Here is a 13,790-nt window from a genome sequence, read left to right on the forward strand (position 1 = left end):
TCAATATTCCTGTCTTCCCAGCATGTCCAGTTAGACACCAGTGCTCTGGGATATCATCTGGATGTCAAATGACCAGAGAAAAGGAATTAAAGTTGAATTAACACTTAGGCCAAGTTCTTCTGTCTCATTGCCTATTCTGTGTTTTCCACAGGAATGAGATGAGGAGGGAACATCCACAGAAATCATAGAAACTCAGGGGTTGGAAGGGACCTCAAAAGACCACACGTCCAAGCCCAAACATTAACACTTTCATACTTGCAGAATTCCAGATCAAAACAAATCCATTTAAATGGCTATGCATTGTAATCAGCCTGGTTAGTTTAAAAGAGACTTAAAACCATTAAGATTTATCTTTATATTAATAAAAAAGCACTGCATTTGAACTCTGAGGTTGCAGCTACCACTACTTAAAGTGTTTTCAAGCAAGACTGCTAAACCAAAACAGTAACATGAGTTTACAGGAAAATGAAAGCACATGGATGGCATCAGCTTCATGTATTATCACTACACAGTTAAAGGACATCTGTTGTTATGTACATTTCAACATAAATTAGGGCTATGTACTTTCAAGAGCAAGAAACACTGAGCTTGTGAAGGCAACTCCAGAGATTTTACTGAATTTTCAATGCAGGTTGAAATTCCTGTGCAAGAGACAAGGTGGTTTGTTACAGCAGTAAGGAACACATCCTGACATCAGTGTCCTCCAGAACCATTATGGCTGAGAAGAGACTTGTACTCAGCTTCTACTTTCTGAAATCATGAAGCTGAGGTACAAACACTTAACTGCAACGATTTCTGTAGTTTGTTATTTCTTGACTAAGTAATGCCTTCTGGAAACCCAACTGCCTGCTCCAAATGGTACAATAATCCACTGCCTTTTCAAAGGAATATAACATCCCCTCTGGCCACATCTCAAAATCTAAGAGACTTCAGAAGCACAGCATTGGTGGCACTTGTTGGAAGGAACCTGAGAAGTGAATCTGTATTTTGAATATAATCACCTCCTCTTTTATACCTTTAAAAACAAAAGCACTTCTCAAACATCTGCAGAATGGATCACTGGAAATCTGCCTCTCCTTCCTGCTCAAATACCAACTCCAACACAAAAATCTTTGTTCAAACAACATTAAGTCTGTAACATAAATGATTAAAAGCCAGGAAATTCAGTGTTACTGGTGCCACTCCATCCTAGCTCACACTACTGGGAAAAGAAAAGGCTCTATGAAATAAGCAAGGGTTTATTATCAAGACCTGTAAAAGGCAGACTGCAACAGGGATGCTGGCACTGCTTTAACTTAGGAAGCCCAAAAAAGGACCCTGATACCATTCAACACGTGGCTCATGCTGCCAACCTAAGTTCTGATAAGTCCTTAAGTTCTGATATCCTTTGAGAATAACTTCTGAAATGCTACAAAGATCTTGCACAATTATTTTCTCACAGCAACTGCAAGTAAAGCTTATAGGTTTTAGTTGTTTTGTTTTTCTCATTACTACTGCTGCTGGTTCATCCAGAATCAGTTCTGTGACTCATGCTTCATAGCAAAGGACTGGACAGTTATGTGGAAAACAAAAAACCACAGACTCAAACCCTGCAATTAAAATATAATAGAATATATGAACTCACAGTCATCCAGGAGTTTGAAAATGATATAAAACCACAAGACTGAAAGCATAAGCAAACTCCTAGCTACTAAAAGTTATGAAGACATTTATCTGATGGGTGAATTACTGCATTATTGTCTCCTGCAGACTTTTTTGGAACCTTCTGAAACAGCTGGCAAGAGGATATTGGAGTAGATACAGTGTCTTAATCCAGGCAACTTCTACTGCCTTAATAACTACAAAATCTTTATGGAAGGAGAGAGACAGAAGATTCCACTTGAGATCTCCCAGAATTGTGTCATTTGCACTACAGATAGGATTGAGCAAAAAAAGAGGTGTCTTTTCTTTAGAAATTGTATTTGTGTTCATCTCTAATAAGAACACAACTCCCCTTTTTTTCTGAAAGTCACAGAATGACCAGCTCTGCTAAGGAACCTTTAAGTTTGATGTGACTCAACTCAAGTCTTTCATCAAGATCTGCAAAAAAATTCCCCTTCCCATCCATTCCAACTACCACACAAAGCAGAAAAACGTTGAGCACCAAATCCCATAGCTGTGAATTTAACAGGGCAGAGAAATGGCTTGTGTTTGCAAAGCTATGGACACAAGAAATAGGTGTGAAGAATAAAGTTGGGCCACCTTGATTGAAATCAGTCATCATGCTCCATTAGCTGTCTGAGACAGGTCTACTCATATTTCTGAACACTTCAGAAGGCCATGGATATACAGTTCTCCATCTGTCATGAACATTCTAACAAGGACAAGGCCATGCCTGGATACAGCATGCATCAGTGCTGCTCCCAGGGACACACAAGTTGAACTGTTCCCCAGCTCTGGGTCAGTGGATTCTCCTCACACCCCCAGGTCAAGCTCTGGTTCCAAACACAGAGGTAGCAATCCCTCTTTTTAACACTGATACCCTCTGCCCTTACCTGCATTGTAGTAGAGGTCAGGTCTCTCCAGAATATCCCCTTCATGGATGTAGGGCTCAATGCCATCATCCCCATAGAGGTACTGCTCACTGTCATCCATCTGCCGACTCTCCACCATCTCCAGCCACTGAGAGTTGTGCCAGCGAAATTTCTCACTCTGGATTTTTTTAGCCCATTCCTCATCATATTCCTGTTACAAATCCACCACACAGTGTTATAGGATGAGAGACAGACGAAGCTGTTTTGTTTAACAGGAAAACTGCAGAGGAAATCTGGTGTCAGCAAAGGGTGTAAGTGTCAGGGCTTAGCGACTTAAATCCTCTGCTGAGTTTGCAGAGGGAATGGTTTTGGCAAGCACTGGGCTGTACTCTGGTACATCCAGCAGCACAATCTTCCCTTCATCCTTTCTAACTTCACACCACACCAAGAAAAGATTCCTGCTTTGAGCAAGGAAGTTCCACCATGAGAGTCTCCTGGTTTGGTTTTCTCTGTTTAATATTGAATACCCACAAAACTGGTACAAAACATCTCTAAGAAAGAGGATGTGTGGATCCAAAACACACAACTGAAATTTCACAGCAACTTCTCCAGAAGGAAAACAGGATACATGTTGAAGCTGCTGTGGAAACAAAAGGCAGACATGCAATTTCAACCTGGATTACAGCCTGATTGCACTCAAGTGATGTGATATTCAGTCCAGAGGAGCATCAGAAGGAAATGCCACAGCATATGGTCACTGCAATCAGCTGTTCAGAAGGCTCCTCTGAACAGACCAGACTGTGTGTGCTGCTGATTACCACAGAGATCACAGGCTGTGGATAATGCTTGGTTTCTCAATATTACTGGAAAGATAGGGCAGAGCTAACTACAGGAAGCTCCTCAACATCTGAAATCTGCAGATGTTGTCAATTCCCAAATAATGCACCAAAATAATGCACCATGGTCAGTTCAGGTTCAATCCAAGCATTGTGAACAAGAATGACATTCATAACAAAAGTGTTTCTACTTCTGAGAAGAAAAACCCTTTTGAAATAGGTCCCATTTCACCTCCTTCTAACCTGACTACAAAAGGAAAAAACTGAAAATGATTTCTCAGCTCTCACACGGGTTAACACATGGTGTTGGACTTGGAGATGTAGCTGAAGTAGTTGAAGTTTTAAAACAACTTTAAAAAACTTGTTTTACTTTGCTCTAAAGGGAATGGAGAGTGTTTACACAATTAGTGACAATCCTTGACTGCAGAAGTGATAATTTCTTAAACTGCTCCACCCAGACACATGAAAGCAGATCTGACTTACTAATCCATCTACTTTGTCTTCACTGCTCTCAACCTGACACAGCCCATCAAGCCTTTTCTGTGTCCTTTCCACAGCAACACAAAGAGCAGTGGGCTCTGCAGAGGCTTCTCTGACCTGAAGCACCCACAGCCTCAGGGGGAATCATGGCACATCGTGCAGCCACAAACCCTGACTCTCCCTCCGTGGGTTTTAAACTTTGTTTTCCTTGGAGAAATGGCAAATTTGTTCCCCTTGGCTTAAAGCAGAATGTCAATTCCCTTTCCATGGGACATCCATGCAAATACCTACAGATCTGGGGCTCATTTTGCCCAGTTGGCAGCACTGTCCTGAGTTTCTCAGATGCCACTTCTGAACAACACTAATTCCCCTAATTCCCCTCCACACCACCCTGGCACAAGTCATGTTCAAAACCTGGTCTGCTGCACAACTTCCATACACAGAGCAGTTACCACAGAATCACCCATGAAATTCTGCAATTTGAAAAATGGGATTAGCAGCTGACTGGCAAATTAGCAGCTCTAGGACTGAGCATTATCTCTGCATTGTGGAAAAATAACAAGTTATCCATTTAAGTAGTTGCCTTCATCTTTAATTTGCATTTCACTGGGAATGTATGAAAAGAACAAAGAAGTGACTGCACCAGAATCAGATCTGTGATCAGTTCTGTCAAGATTTTCATTCTGGCAACAATCCTAGAAAAGGATGATTTGCAATAATCTAGAACAATTTACATAACCCCAGCACAAAAAAAAGAAAACCAAACCAAAGTTCATTTAAGTACTCCTAGAATGTGTCTGTAGCTTTTGCATAGAAAGTGTGCAGAAACACCACTGGGTAAATGATTAATGGAATAACATCAGAATGGAAGAAAAGCTGTAAATGCAGGACTACAGCCAAAAGGCACAAAGGAACCAAATTAAAGAAGTTCCGAGCAAAACAATTCCCTAAAACATAACAAGTCTTCCAGTAATTATATTCTGAGCTATTAAAAATATTTTTTTGTTTTGTAGGATTTTTTTTTAAACACACAAAGCACACTTTTTAAAATAAGGAATTCCTGCAAAAATGCAACCAGAAGACTAAAGATGATGGAGATATAAACACAGCTTTGTGATTTTAAATGTCAGGCTACTAGAGAAGCAGCAGGGGGGGGGAGCAAGAAGGTGGACAGAACATGTCTGTTCTCCACACACACCCACCCACCCTCCCCAGATATTGCATGTTCAGAAACATAAAAGCAGGAATCCTGAAGGCTGATTTTATTCTCTTTGGAGCTCCCTGACATCACTGTTTTTAACATTCGGTTTCCATAAATCCAGGAGTGTCACAGAAGATGTATGGTTTGACTCTGCAAGGAATGTGCCATCCTTTTTGAAGTCCTACTTCCAACTTTGTTTACTACTGAACCACTGAAATATTATGAAGCGTTAACTGGGCCATTATCAGAGTGTGTCTGTTCCCTATCAGGGGTCCCCTTTGTCACTGGCTTCCGTCACACCTTGTATCTGATTAACACACTATAGGATAACATAGAGCTACACAGATCTGCTTTGTGTTCTCTCTCAGCTGATGAAAAACAGATTTTCCTTTCCACTTTAATGTGGTTGCCCTTTAATTGGGTCTGTAATAGGGTTCATTTGATGCAATTCCTCATACTAAAGTAAAGCTGCTATACAGTGAGCAGCAGGCTCATTTTGTTCAAGGCTGTCTTGGTGATGTTACATTCTTCATTACTTAACCATCCCTAGAACACAGTTTACATGAAAGGTTAACTTAACCATTTATTCAGAAGATGAAAAGATTAATCTTGTCTAGCTATCCCATAGCTAAGCATGTCAGTTGAACTACATGTCTCCAGAAACCAAGGAGAGAAACAGATGTTATGGATCACCTTCTGCAGGTGCCTAGACACCTACCTTAGGGTAAGTACCAAAGGAGGGAATTCATCCATTCATTCACAGGCCAAAAAAACCCTTCCACCACTCACACCCCTGCAACTCAAGTCACTTCTTCACAATCAGGTTCCTCACTTAACACATTCTGATAGGTAACAGAAACCTGTGATAGGAAACTAAGGCAAAGCAAAGAGTAAATGTTTAGTCTCTACATGTATGTGCCTACATAAAACACCCCCAGTCCATAGGGTTCTTCCATTCCCAGTGGCTGAAGAGGGAAACATTATTCTTTTCCTTTGGGGGAAGGTAAGGTAAGGTAAGGTATCTCACTGGCCAGCTGTTAGGGAAGTAAGAGAGATCAAGGTTTGGCTCCCCTTCCTATCCTTACAACTCCAAAAAGCAACCACCAGTGCTAGAAGGAAATCTGTCCAAGCTTTATGTGAAGACAGAACTGCTCAGGACATGCCTGTCCTAGCTCATGCAGCCTGCAGGGTGGTTATTGTTCCAGCCCAAACAGAGCCTTTCCTGCTGGGGCCATGCTCTTTGCTGCAAAAAAGTTAGGAGCACCAAAGCAAAGTGATGGCAAAGTTGATCAGTGAGAACATGTCAGCACTTCAGGCTGCAGCCCCACATTCCACATTCCAGCTGCTCCTCTGCCCACCTCTCCTTCTCCATGAGTGTTAAGAGGGCAACAGGGAAATGAGAGACACTGCAGAAGGGGAGATCCTTGACAAGGGGAGGGGGAACCTTTTCTCCTGGAGTGCTACAGCCCTCTTCATGGAAAGAGGACACCAAGCTGGTGTCAAAGGTTATCTGTTTCCAGAGTATGCTGCCTATCCAAATAAAGCCTACACCAATCTTTGTGGTCTGCTCTTCCTTGATTCTAACAAAGTTGGCCAACATCTTGCACAGCTGGCCCCAAATCCCAGAGCACTGAGGGTTCACAGCACATTCCAACTTCTTATGTGGAATTCCAGCATTCCCAACATGCAGGATTTGTGTCAGGGCACTTAGCTAACATGGGAAGATGCAAGATTAATAATGCATTTATTAATGTATTATTAAAATCAACAATGCAATTCATTAACACAACTTTGCATATGAAACAAACATTACTTGGCCTTCATTAAAAATACTTGGGGCAAAGAACAAGAGATGGAAAAGGACCTTGGGCACAAGGCCCTTCCTAAATCACACAGACAATGCTGTAGCTATTTAGATGTTTTATTTCTGCAGAAAGAATAATGATCCACTATTGATCATAAAAGAAACAAGATGGTAGAGCAGGCCTGGATTCAACCTATAAAAGCACTGAAAATAGGGAGATGTGAGGGAGGGGGAAGGCTCAGATTACACAGTCCAAGGATCTGGTCATGGTTAATTACAAATCCTTTCAATAAATGAGAAAAATCAATTAACTGCAGTAGGACTGAACTAGAAGCAGAAAAAGAATGAGAAACCTGAGAGATCATTTCCTTCAGCTCTTGATAATATTGTCTGAGGTGAACAGAGTAAAACCATCTCCAGTAAGCTGACATTTCTTTCCATCAGCTTTGAGCTGCAGGTGCCCAGGTTTCTCAGGCAAAGGGAACTTCATTTCCCTGAGTATCCTGCCCCAGGTGTTGATACTGGGACCAGTACTTCAGGTGTAGAACTACACTCAGCTACCTGCTTGGTGTCTTCAGCCCATGCCAGAGGACTGAAGTATTCCTAAATCACCAGCACAGACTCTCTCTTTGACAAAAGGAATACCTTGCATCTCCCAGTGCAAAGCTGAAACTCCCCAGTACATCCTATGCTAATGCAGCACATCTGTTTCAGTTCATCAATGGCAGAGTCCAGCCAAGCTATATTAAACAAATCATCACTAGTGTAACATTTCCATAATTTCTGTGACAATTACTTTACTACAGAAAGCATATCTCCCCTAAGGCTTGTAAGGCATCTGATTTTCTTCAGTGTTATTTCAATCACACTATATAGAGCTTATTGATGAGTGAAAGAAGTATTTGTCTCCCTGAGAAGAAATTACTTTCAAATCTCTCTTCTCCAACATTTAGTTTCTGATTTCCATCATCAGAGGAACTAATCCTGTCACCATGTATGGAACAGGACTGAAAACTTAAGTTTTTCTTAATGAGGATTTAGCCCAGATAAGAAATTTCTTGGTCTTAGAGAGTGTGCCTGTGCATACACCTCAGAAGGAACTGGCTGTGTGAAACTGCCATACAGGCAGTGTTTACCAAACCCTCTGAGCTGCATGACAGAACAGCTAGCAAGATCTGAGGTTCTGACAACTTACTGTTTCATATTTTTTCCCCTTCCCCACCTAGAATGCATTGCCTTTTTGGCCTGTGACTTTTGGTGCTGGTAGTCACAGTGCAGCCAGTTACAACACTGCTGAGAAAGCAACTGGTGGTTATCCCTGCCCTCCAGAAAAGAGGGAATATTGTGCTTCCTGTTCCCCCCAGCAGCATGGCAGCTACAGTTCATGCAGCTTGGAATCCAGCAGCTAGATAAAGCTGCAACAACCTTTGCAGGAACTCCCCTAACTCACCAGTGAACACCACTCTAAGCATTGGACTGCTCCACAGCCAAAGAAAAAAAATAATTTACCACCAACTACTCTGTGTCTGTGCTTGGTATCTTCTCTCAGTAGCACAATTTCTGCTGGCAGGGAGCTGAGAGGGGAAGGACTAAGGTAGGCAAAGACCTTACTTGACTCATAGGTAACATTTTCTGGCTACAGATTTCATTTTATGACAGCTACTCCTCATCCAAAAGGACTGAGCCTGTGTACCAGCAAGACACAACAAAATGCTGACATTTCTTTTTGCCAGCCTAAAGTCAATTCAATTCAAGAGGCCAGAAGGAAATTTAACAACAAAATGTGACTTCTAAGTGGCATCAGTTTCACAATGTCTTTACTTCAACAATGAACACATTAGGAAAAATTAATGTCTCTAGAGTCAAGGATCCCTGGAAGCAGATTATAGAGCTATGAGAGATGATAAAGCAATAGCACTGCTTAATTTAAGATTATTTTTTCCAAGTTGGAGGTTTAACACAAAAACAACAGTCCCCAAAGTTTGTGATCAATGGATAGTTGGACAAACTAAACCATGTAGCTGAAGGAAATCTATCCAGATGTTGAAGACAATATCAGAAAGTTCAATATTATACTGACTGTTCCCCCAGCAGAAAAAAACCCCAACTTCAGGATCACTGTCCATATTTTCTTTCTGAAACAAATGTTGGCGTCAGGCAATGCAGACAAGAGGAATACCAACTTCTGGGTAACAAGAGCCACTTGTTTGGAGAAGTAAATAATAAAAGCTTAACATCCTTATGTAGTGTCATTAAGCTGAAAAGCACTCTCTGAAAGTCTGTGGCATAAAGCTAACTGGTGTGAGAGTTTTCAATGTTTCTATGCACTTTACAGAAGTCTGGTACAGAGCCCAGATCAGTGATTGTCACTGCCCCATGAAAACCCATCTTTTACCTGTGATTAGAAAATTGCACATGGAAAAAATTCAACTCACAAGTTCTAGTGACTTTGTTATTTTAGAACAAACTCATGTAAAGAGGTTCTTGAAGAATAAATGATGAGAAACCCCAGACCTACCGCTATGATGTCCAGAGTGTTGTCACAAACCTTACGGATCTCAGCATTTTTATCATGCATCAGGTCTATCAGATATGCTGGAGCCTCTGCAAACAAACTGTTAAGGCATAAATACTCTTTTTTTTCTGCAGCCCTGGGTTCTTCCAATCACAAATCTCATTAAGAACCACAGTCAAGAATCTTCTGTCACATGGATGTTCAGAACCCTCCTCCCAACATGGTTTTAAGACAGTCACAATTTAAGATAAACTATTGGGCAAAGCATTAATACTTGTATTGCTCAGTTTGTGAGAGGAAAGTTTTCAAACATTGGTGCTCTATCATTGCAAATATAAAAAGTTGCATTTTTAGATTTTTTTTAAAGCTAGCCACCTAGGAGTCCACACAGAAAAGTCAAAGAATAATTAGGTGCAGAAAATATCCAGAGCAGGCACTATTTATGTTGCCTAGACTGATAGAAGAATGGTACTCCAAGTATTTTAATGCACAGAACTTCAGACTGTGTGACATATACACACAGTGGTGCAGAGCAAAAAATCTGCCTGTGTTACATCTAAGTTCTCTTATGGACTATAATTTTGATTTACAAATTCATACAGTAATTGAGATTGGGTCATCTGGTCCAGTGATCCCTCTCCTACCCTACCCCCTCCCTGTTTCAAAGCAAACCAACTTTTAATCTGTAACTATTAACTTGAAGTCCCCTCTACATACTGCTCAGATTTTTTTTTTAAGCTGTAATAAACCATTTGCAAAGAAACCTCTGAGATCAGGAGGTTTATGCAAGGGAAATATAGGCCAAGCATCCCTCATGGCAAATTAAGTGCTGTAACTCTAGATGTGCAATCTTTCAAAAGATACGGGTTTCCTTGATAATGACATCTCTGGTGGCTTGGTGGAAGACCATCTGATAAAACACATAGATGATCTGGCAGACAAATTCATCATCTTCCTGCTGAGCTGAAAGGGAAAAAAAAACAAAGAAAAACCACAGTGATTTTATATCTCACAATTAGCTCTTGATGCTTAAAGAAAGCCTAGCTCTTACATGTCAGAGAGCTCAGTGGTAGGCATGAGATTTCATCTCCTGACAACACAAAATGAGTGTTTTCTTCCTTGCTCCAGTCAAGTAGAAAACCCACAGATTGCAGCAAGAGTTGGGGAAGTGTGGGGAAAAATAAAATCTGTTAGACTACTAGCAAGTATCTCTCTTATCAGACTGCTCTTTCTTTCACACACACAGCACCTTCCCCTGGCAATAGAAAACACGTGGTGCACTCAGTTACAGCACAGCTACATTAACTACACTTCTCTGAAAAACAAGAGCTGAAGTAAAACACTGCAACATACCATTTAGAAGCTCAATGAGTGCAGGGATGATTCCAGATTTGGCCAGCAGAGCAGCACAAGAGTCATCCATAGAAACTGTTCCAATCATTATTACCACTTCTAAAACCAGGTCATCTTCTGCAGAACCTGGCAAAGCAGGAGGCAGAAAGTTTTATCTCTTAGAAATTCTTGATCTTGGGGCAGTTCTGTATTTATTTGTAGATGTGATTCTGTCCTTCAGTGTTATGTGTCCCCAAACAACCAGAAATTATGAAGGTAAACAGAATATTTTCTAACAGAGCACTGAGTACTCTTCAAGAAACTCTACTTTGAAAGACAACTCAAACTTCCTACAAACCTGGTTTTAGTTTATCCTTGAGGTATGGAACCAGTTTATACTCTTTCAGCACAAGTTCCCAGTCCAGATCTGGTAAGGTCAAATTTGCAAGTGTTCCCAGGCATTCAATCACAAACTCCTCCTCTTCATCATTTGATATTTGAGCTGCTAAATCACCAACATAATCCTAAACAAAACACAGCAACGAACACAGAGTTAAAAACCTGGGGTTTTAAAGAACTCACAACTTGGTTAAAATCAAAACTAGCTCTCAAAAGAATGCTAAGGAGACTTTTCTCCAGAAATGAGGGCTAAATAGGGCAGTTTCATTTTCAGTTGTTCAAGAAAGCATTCCAGCAGCCTTCCCCTCCATCCTTTCACTTTCAAGAGATGTAGTTAATTTGGTCAGTTGTTCCCAAAGTAGTTACTACATCCCCAGCTTGAGAAAGCTGTTAGAAAACAAGGAGAAGAAGACAGAGAAATAACTACCAGATTTTCTGGAGACATGAACAGGGGACTTGTGGATTCTACTCACTAATTCCATACTGCTTTAAAGACAATTTGATATTCAACCCTCTTTTTAACAGCACATTTAAAATTTCCACAATTAGAATGTTGAGTTTCCCTTCCCTCTTTTAAAAAGGAAGCTTAATGTGGTTAACTGAATATTCAGAATTTCACAATATCCACTTACACAAAACACTTGGCACAGTAACAAAACTTCACTCTATTTTGTCCCCTCATTCTAAAAGCTGAGACTTAGGTAATTTCTACAATTTCTACAATATACACCCCAGCAATTGGGGATTTTTTTTTGTGTCTGCTTGTTTCTGTGTATTTGTTTTGGAGGGGCTTACTGGATACAGCTTAAGAGCTGTTTTCCCTGCAGCAAGAGATCCAAATGCTGATCTACCAACGGAGATAGCCATATAAAACAAAACATAAATCAACCCCTGACAGCCAAGAAAACTTAAACTGGACACCCTACAGAGACAAAACACAGCAGCTCTCCAAAGCCAGCCTTTTCCAGTAGGAGGAATCAGAGATCACATGAGGTGGACTTACAATAAATAGGCTTTTAGTTGGCCCATCATGTTGTGAGATATTCCTTATCATCTTCATTAACAACGGGTCCTTAAATTTCAAAGCCCGCTTCATTAGCATTTTCAAACCATTTCCTGGAAAGAAACAAACACTCAGGAAATCCTCCAAATTTAAAACAATCTAAAAAAAAAAAGTGAGGAAAGGACTGACCAAACACCACCCCCACCCTCACCCCCCCCCAAGAAATAGCTTTAATTTTTAGGAGTTTAAAAGGAAAAGAGTGCAGAATCTAGACAGGAACTCTCTCTTCTCCCAAGTTTAAGTTGAAAAGAATTTATACAGAGTGGATGAGTTATTTACCTTCTCTAAAATTGCTCTTTTGTACTGGTGGCACACTTAAAAAGTCAGATAAGTAACTGAATGCTTCAGTTGTGCTTAGTTATTTATTCAGACCAAGAAAGGTTCTAGATCCAAGCCATTATCCTACTACCTAGAGCAGCTAGTGAGGATGTAGCACAGCTGTTGGTACCACCTCAGACTTCTCCTCACTCCATGGAATACAGTGTTATGATTCCAAAAGATTATTTACCAGACCTGCAGGTCATTATGTGGGAATACACATAACAGACACACAGATCTAAAGAACTTGATTGCACAAGGCAAGAGCCACTGATAACTTTGTCATTATATATTTATTATAAATTTATTGCAGTAGTTCAGTGAAAATTCTGAGCACAAGTGTAAACTAGAGCTACTGAATAATAACACTGCACTTAAAACTGAAAAATAATGAAACTTTCAAAGCAATCTAGAGAGCTACTGAACAAAATGCAGAAGCCATCTATACCATGTAATAAAACACTAGAATCCCAAAGATGCTCAATTGGAAAAGGCAATGGAAAGACAGCTAAACAACATTACTGTGCCATTAATTTGGTCCTGGCAGGTGAAACCCAGATTAACTGAAGGTAATTTTAGGTATCAGGTAGAACAAAATCTTTCTCTTTTCTTTTTACAGAACCACTTGAGAGATGTGGGCATGTGTGGCTACTCTGTGCCATTCCTGTCACCAAGACCAGAACTGGGCAGGAAAAGGCCATTTGCTTGCAGACATCACCCAACCAGGTCAGCTTTATTTTTTAATAATACCTACACACATATAAAAAGGTATCCATAACTCAAATATATGTAATTCATATGTCATTACATTTAATATATAAAGTGTTTCCAACTCCCAAGATGACAGTGAAATTACCTTCACAGATAAGTTGTACATTTCTTTTGTTAGCAGCAAGGTTAATACAGAAAGAAATGAGTTCCAGGTCCACTCGCTCATCAGGACACTCAAAAAGCATCTTCATTAACTGCCAGGAAAAACACAAACACACCTAAGGCATTCATCTTCCCAAAGAATTACCAGAGCAATGTTATGGTGTCAACTACAGCAGGTTTTCCTTTTTTTTTTTTTTTCTTCATTTTTTAAAACTAATATCCAGCATTTCTACAGGCACAGTGAAGTTCTAAAGGTCAGGGGCACAAAGCATATGGTTCCATTATTTGGAGATAACAATGCTTATAAAGTGCCAAAAATAGCAGTCACTCATCACCTGCAAGTAGCTTGGGTTAGTTACGTTTTATTGAGACCACTGATTTTTTTATTTTTCCTGGTTTTTAAACTTGTGGATGGATAAATCTGACTTGGAAGGCCAGGTAGATGTACTACAGGAA

General features: G+C 40.3%; 1 protein-coding gene across 2 annotated transcripts in view; it reads right to left on the reverse strand.

The window, feature by feature from the left end:
* Positions 1-13,790, reverse strand: part of KIFAP3 (kinesin associated protein 3) — a 63,116-nt gene that overhangs the window by 21,770 nt on the left and 27,556 nt on the right. For both annotated transcript variants that reach the window (XM_030455567.1, XM_030455568.1), the window contains 7 exons: positions 13,318-13,426; positions 12,084-12,196; positions 11,040-11,205; positions 10,703-10,828; positions 10,214-10,312; positions 9,353-9,438; positions 2,535-2,724 (listed from right to left, as the gene is read on the reverse strand). In XM_030455567.1, coding sequence (XP_030311427.1) covers positions 2,535-2,724; positions 9,353-9,438; positions 10,214-10,312; positions 10,703-10,828; positions 11,040-11,205; positions 12,084-12,196; positions 13,318-13,426 — 889 coding nt within the window. The remainder of the gene's footprint in view (positions 1-2,534; positions 2,725-9,352; positions 9,439-10,213; positions 10,313-10,702; positions 10,829-11,039; positions 11,206-12,083; positions 12,197-13,317; positions 13,427-13,790) is intronic.

This window comes from Calypte anna, chromosome 8, assembly GCF_003957555.1.
Source record: "Calypte anna isolate BGI_N300 chromosome 8, bCalAnn1_v1.p, whole genome shotgun sequence".
Taxonomy (NCBI): domain Eukaryota; kingdom Metazoa; phylum Chordata; class Aves; order Apodiformes; family Trochilidae; genus Calypte; species Calypte anna.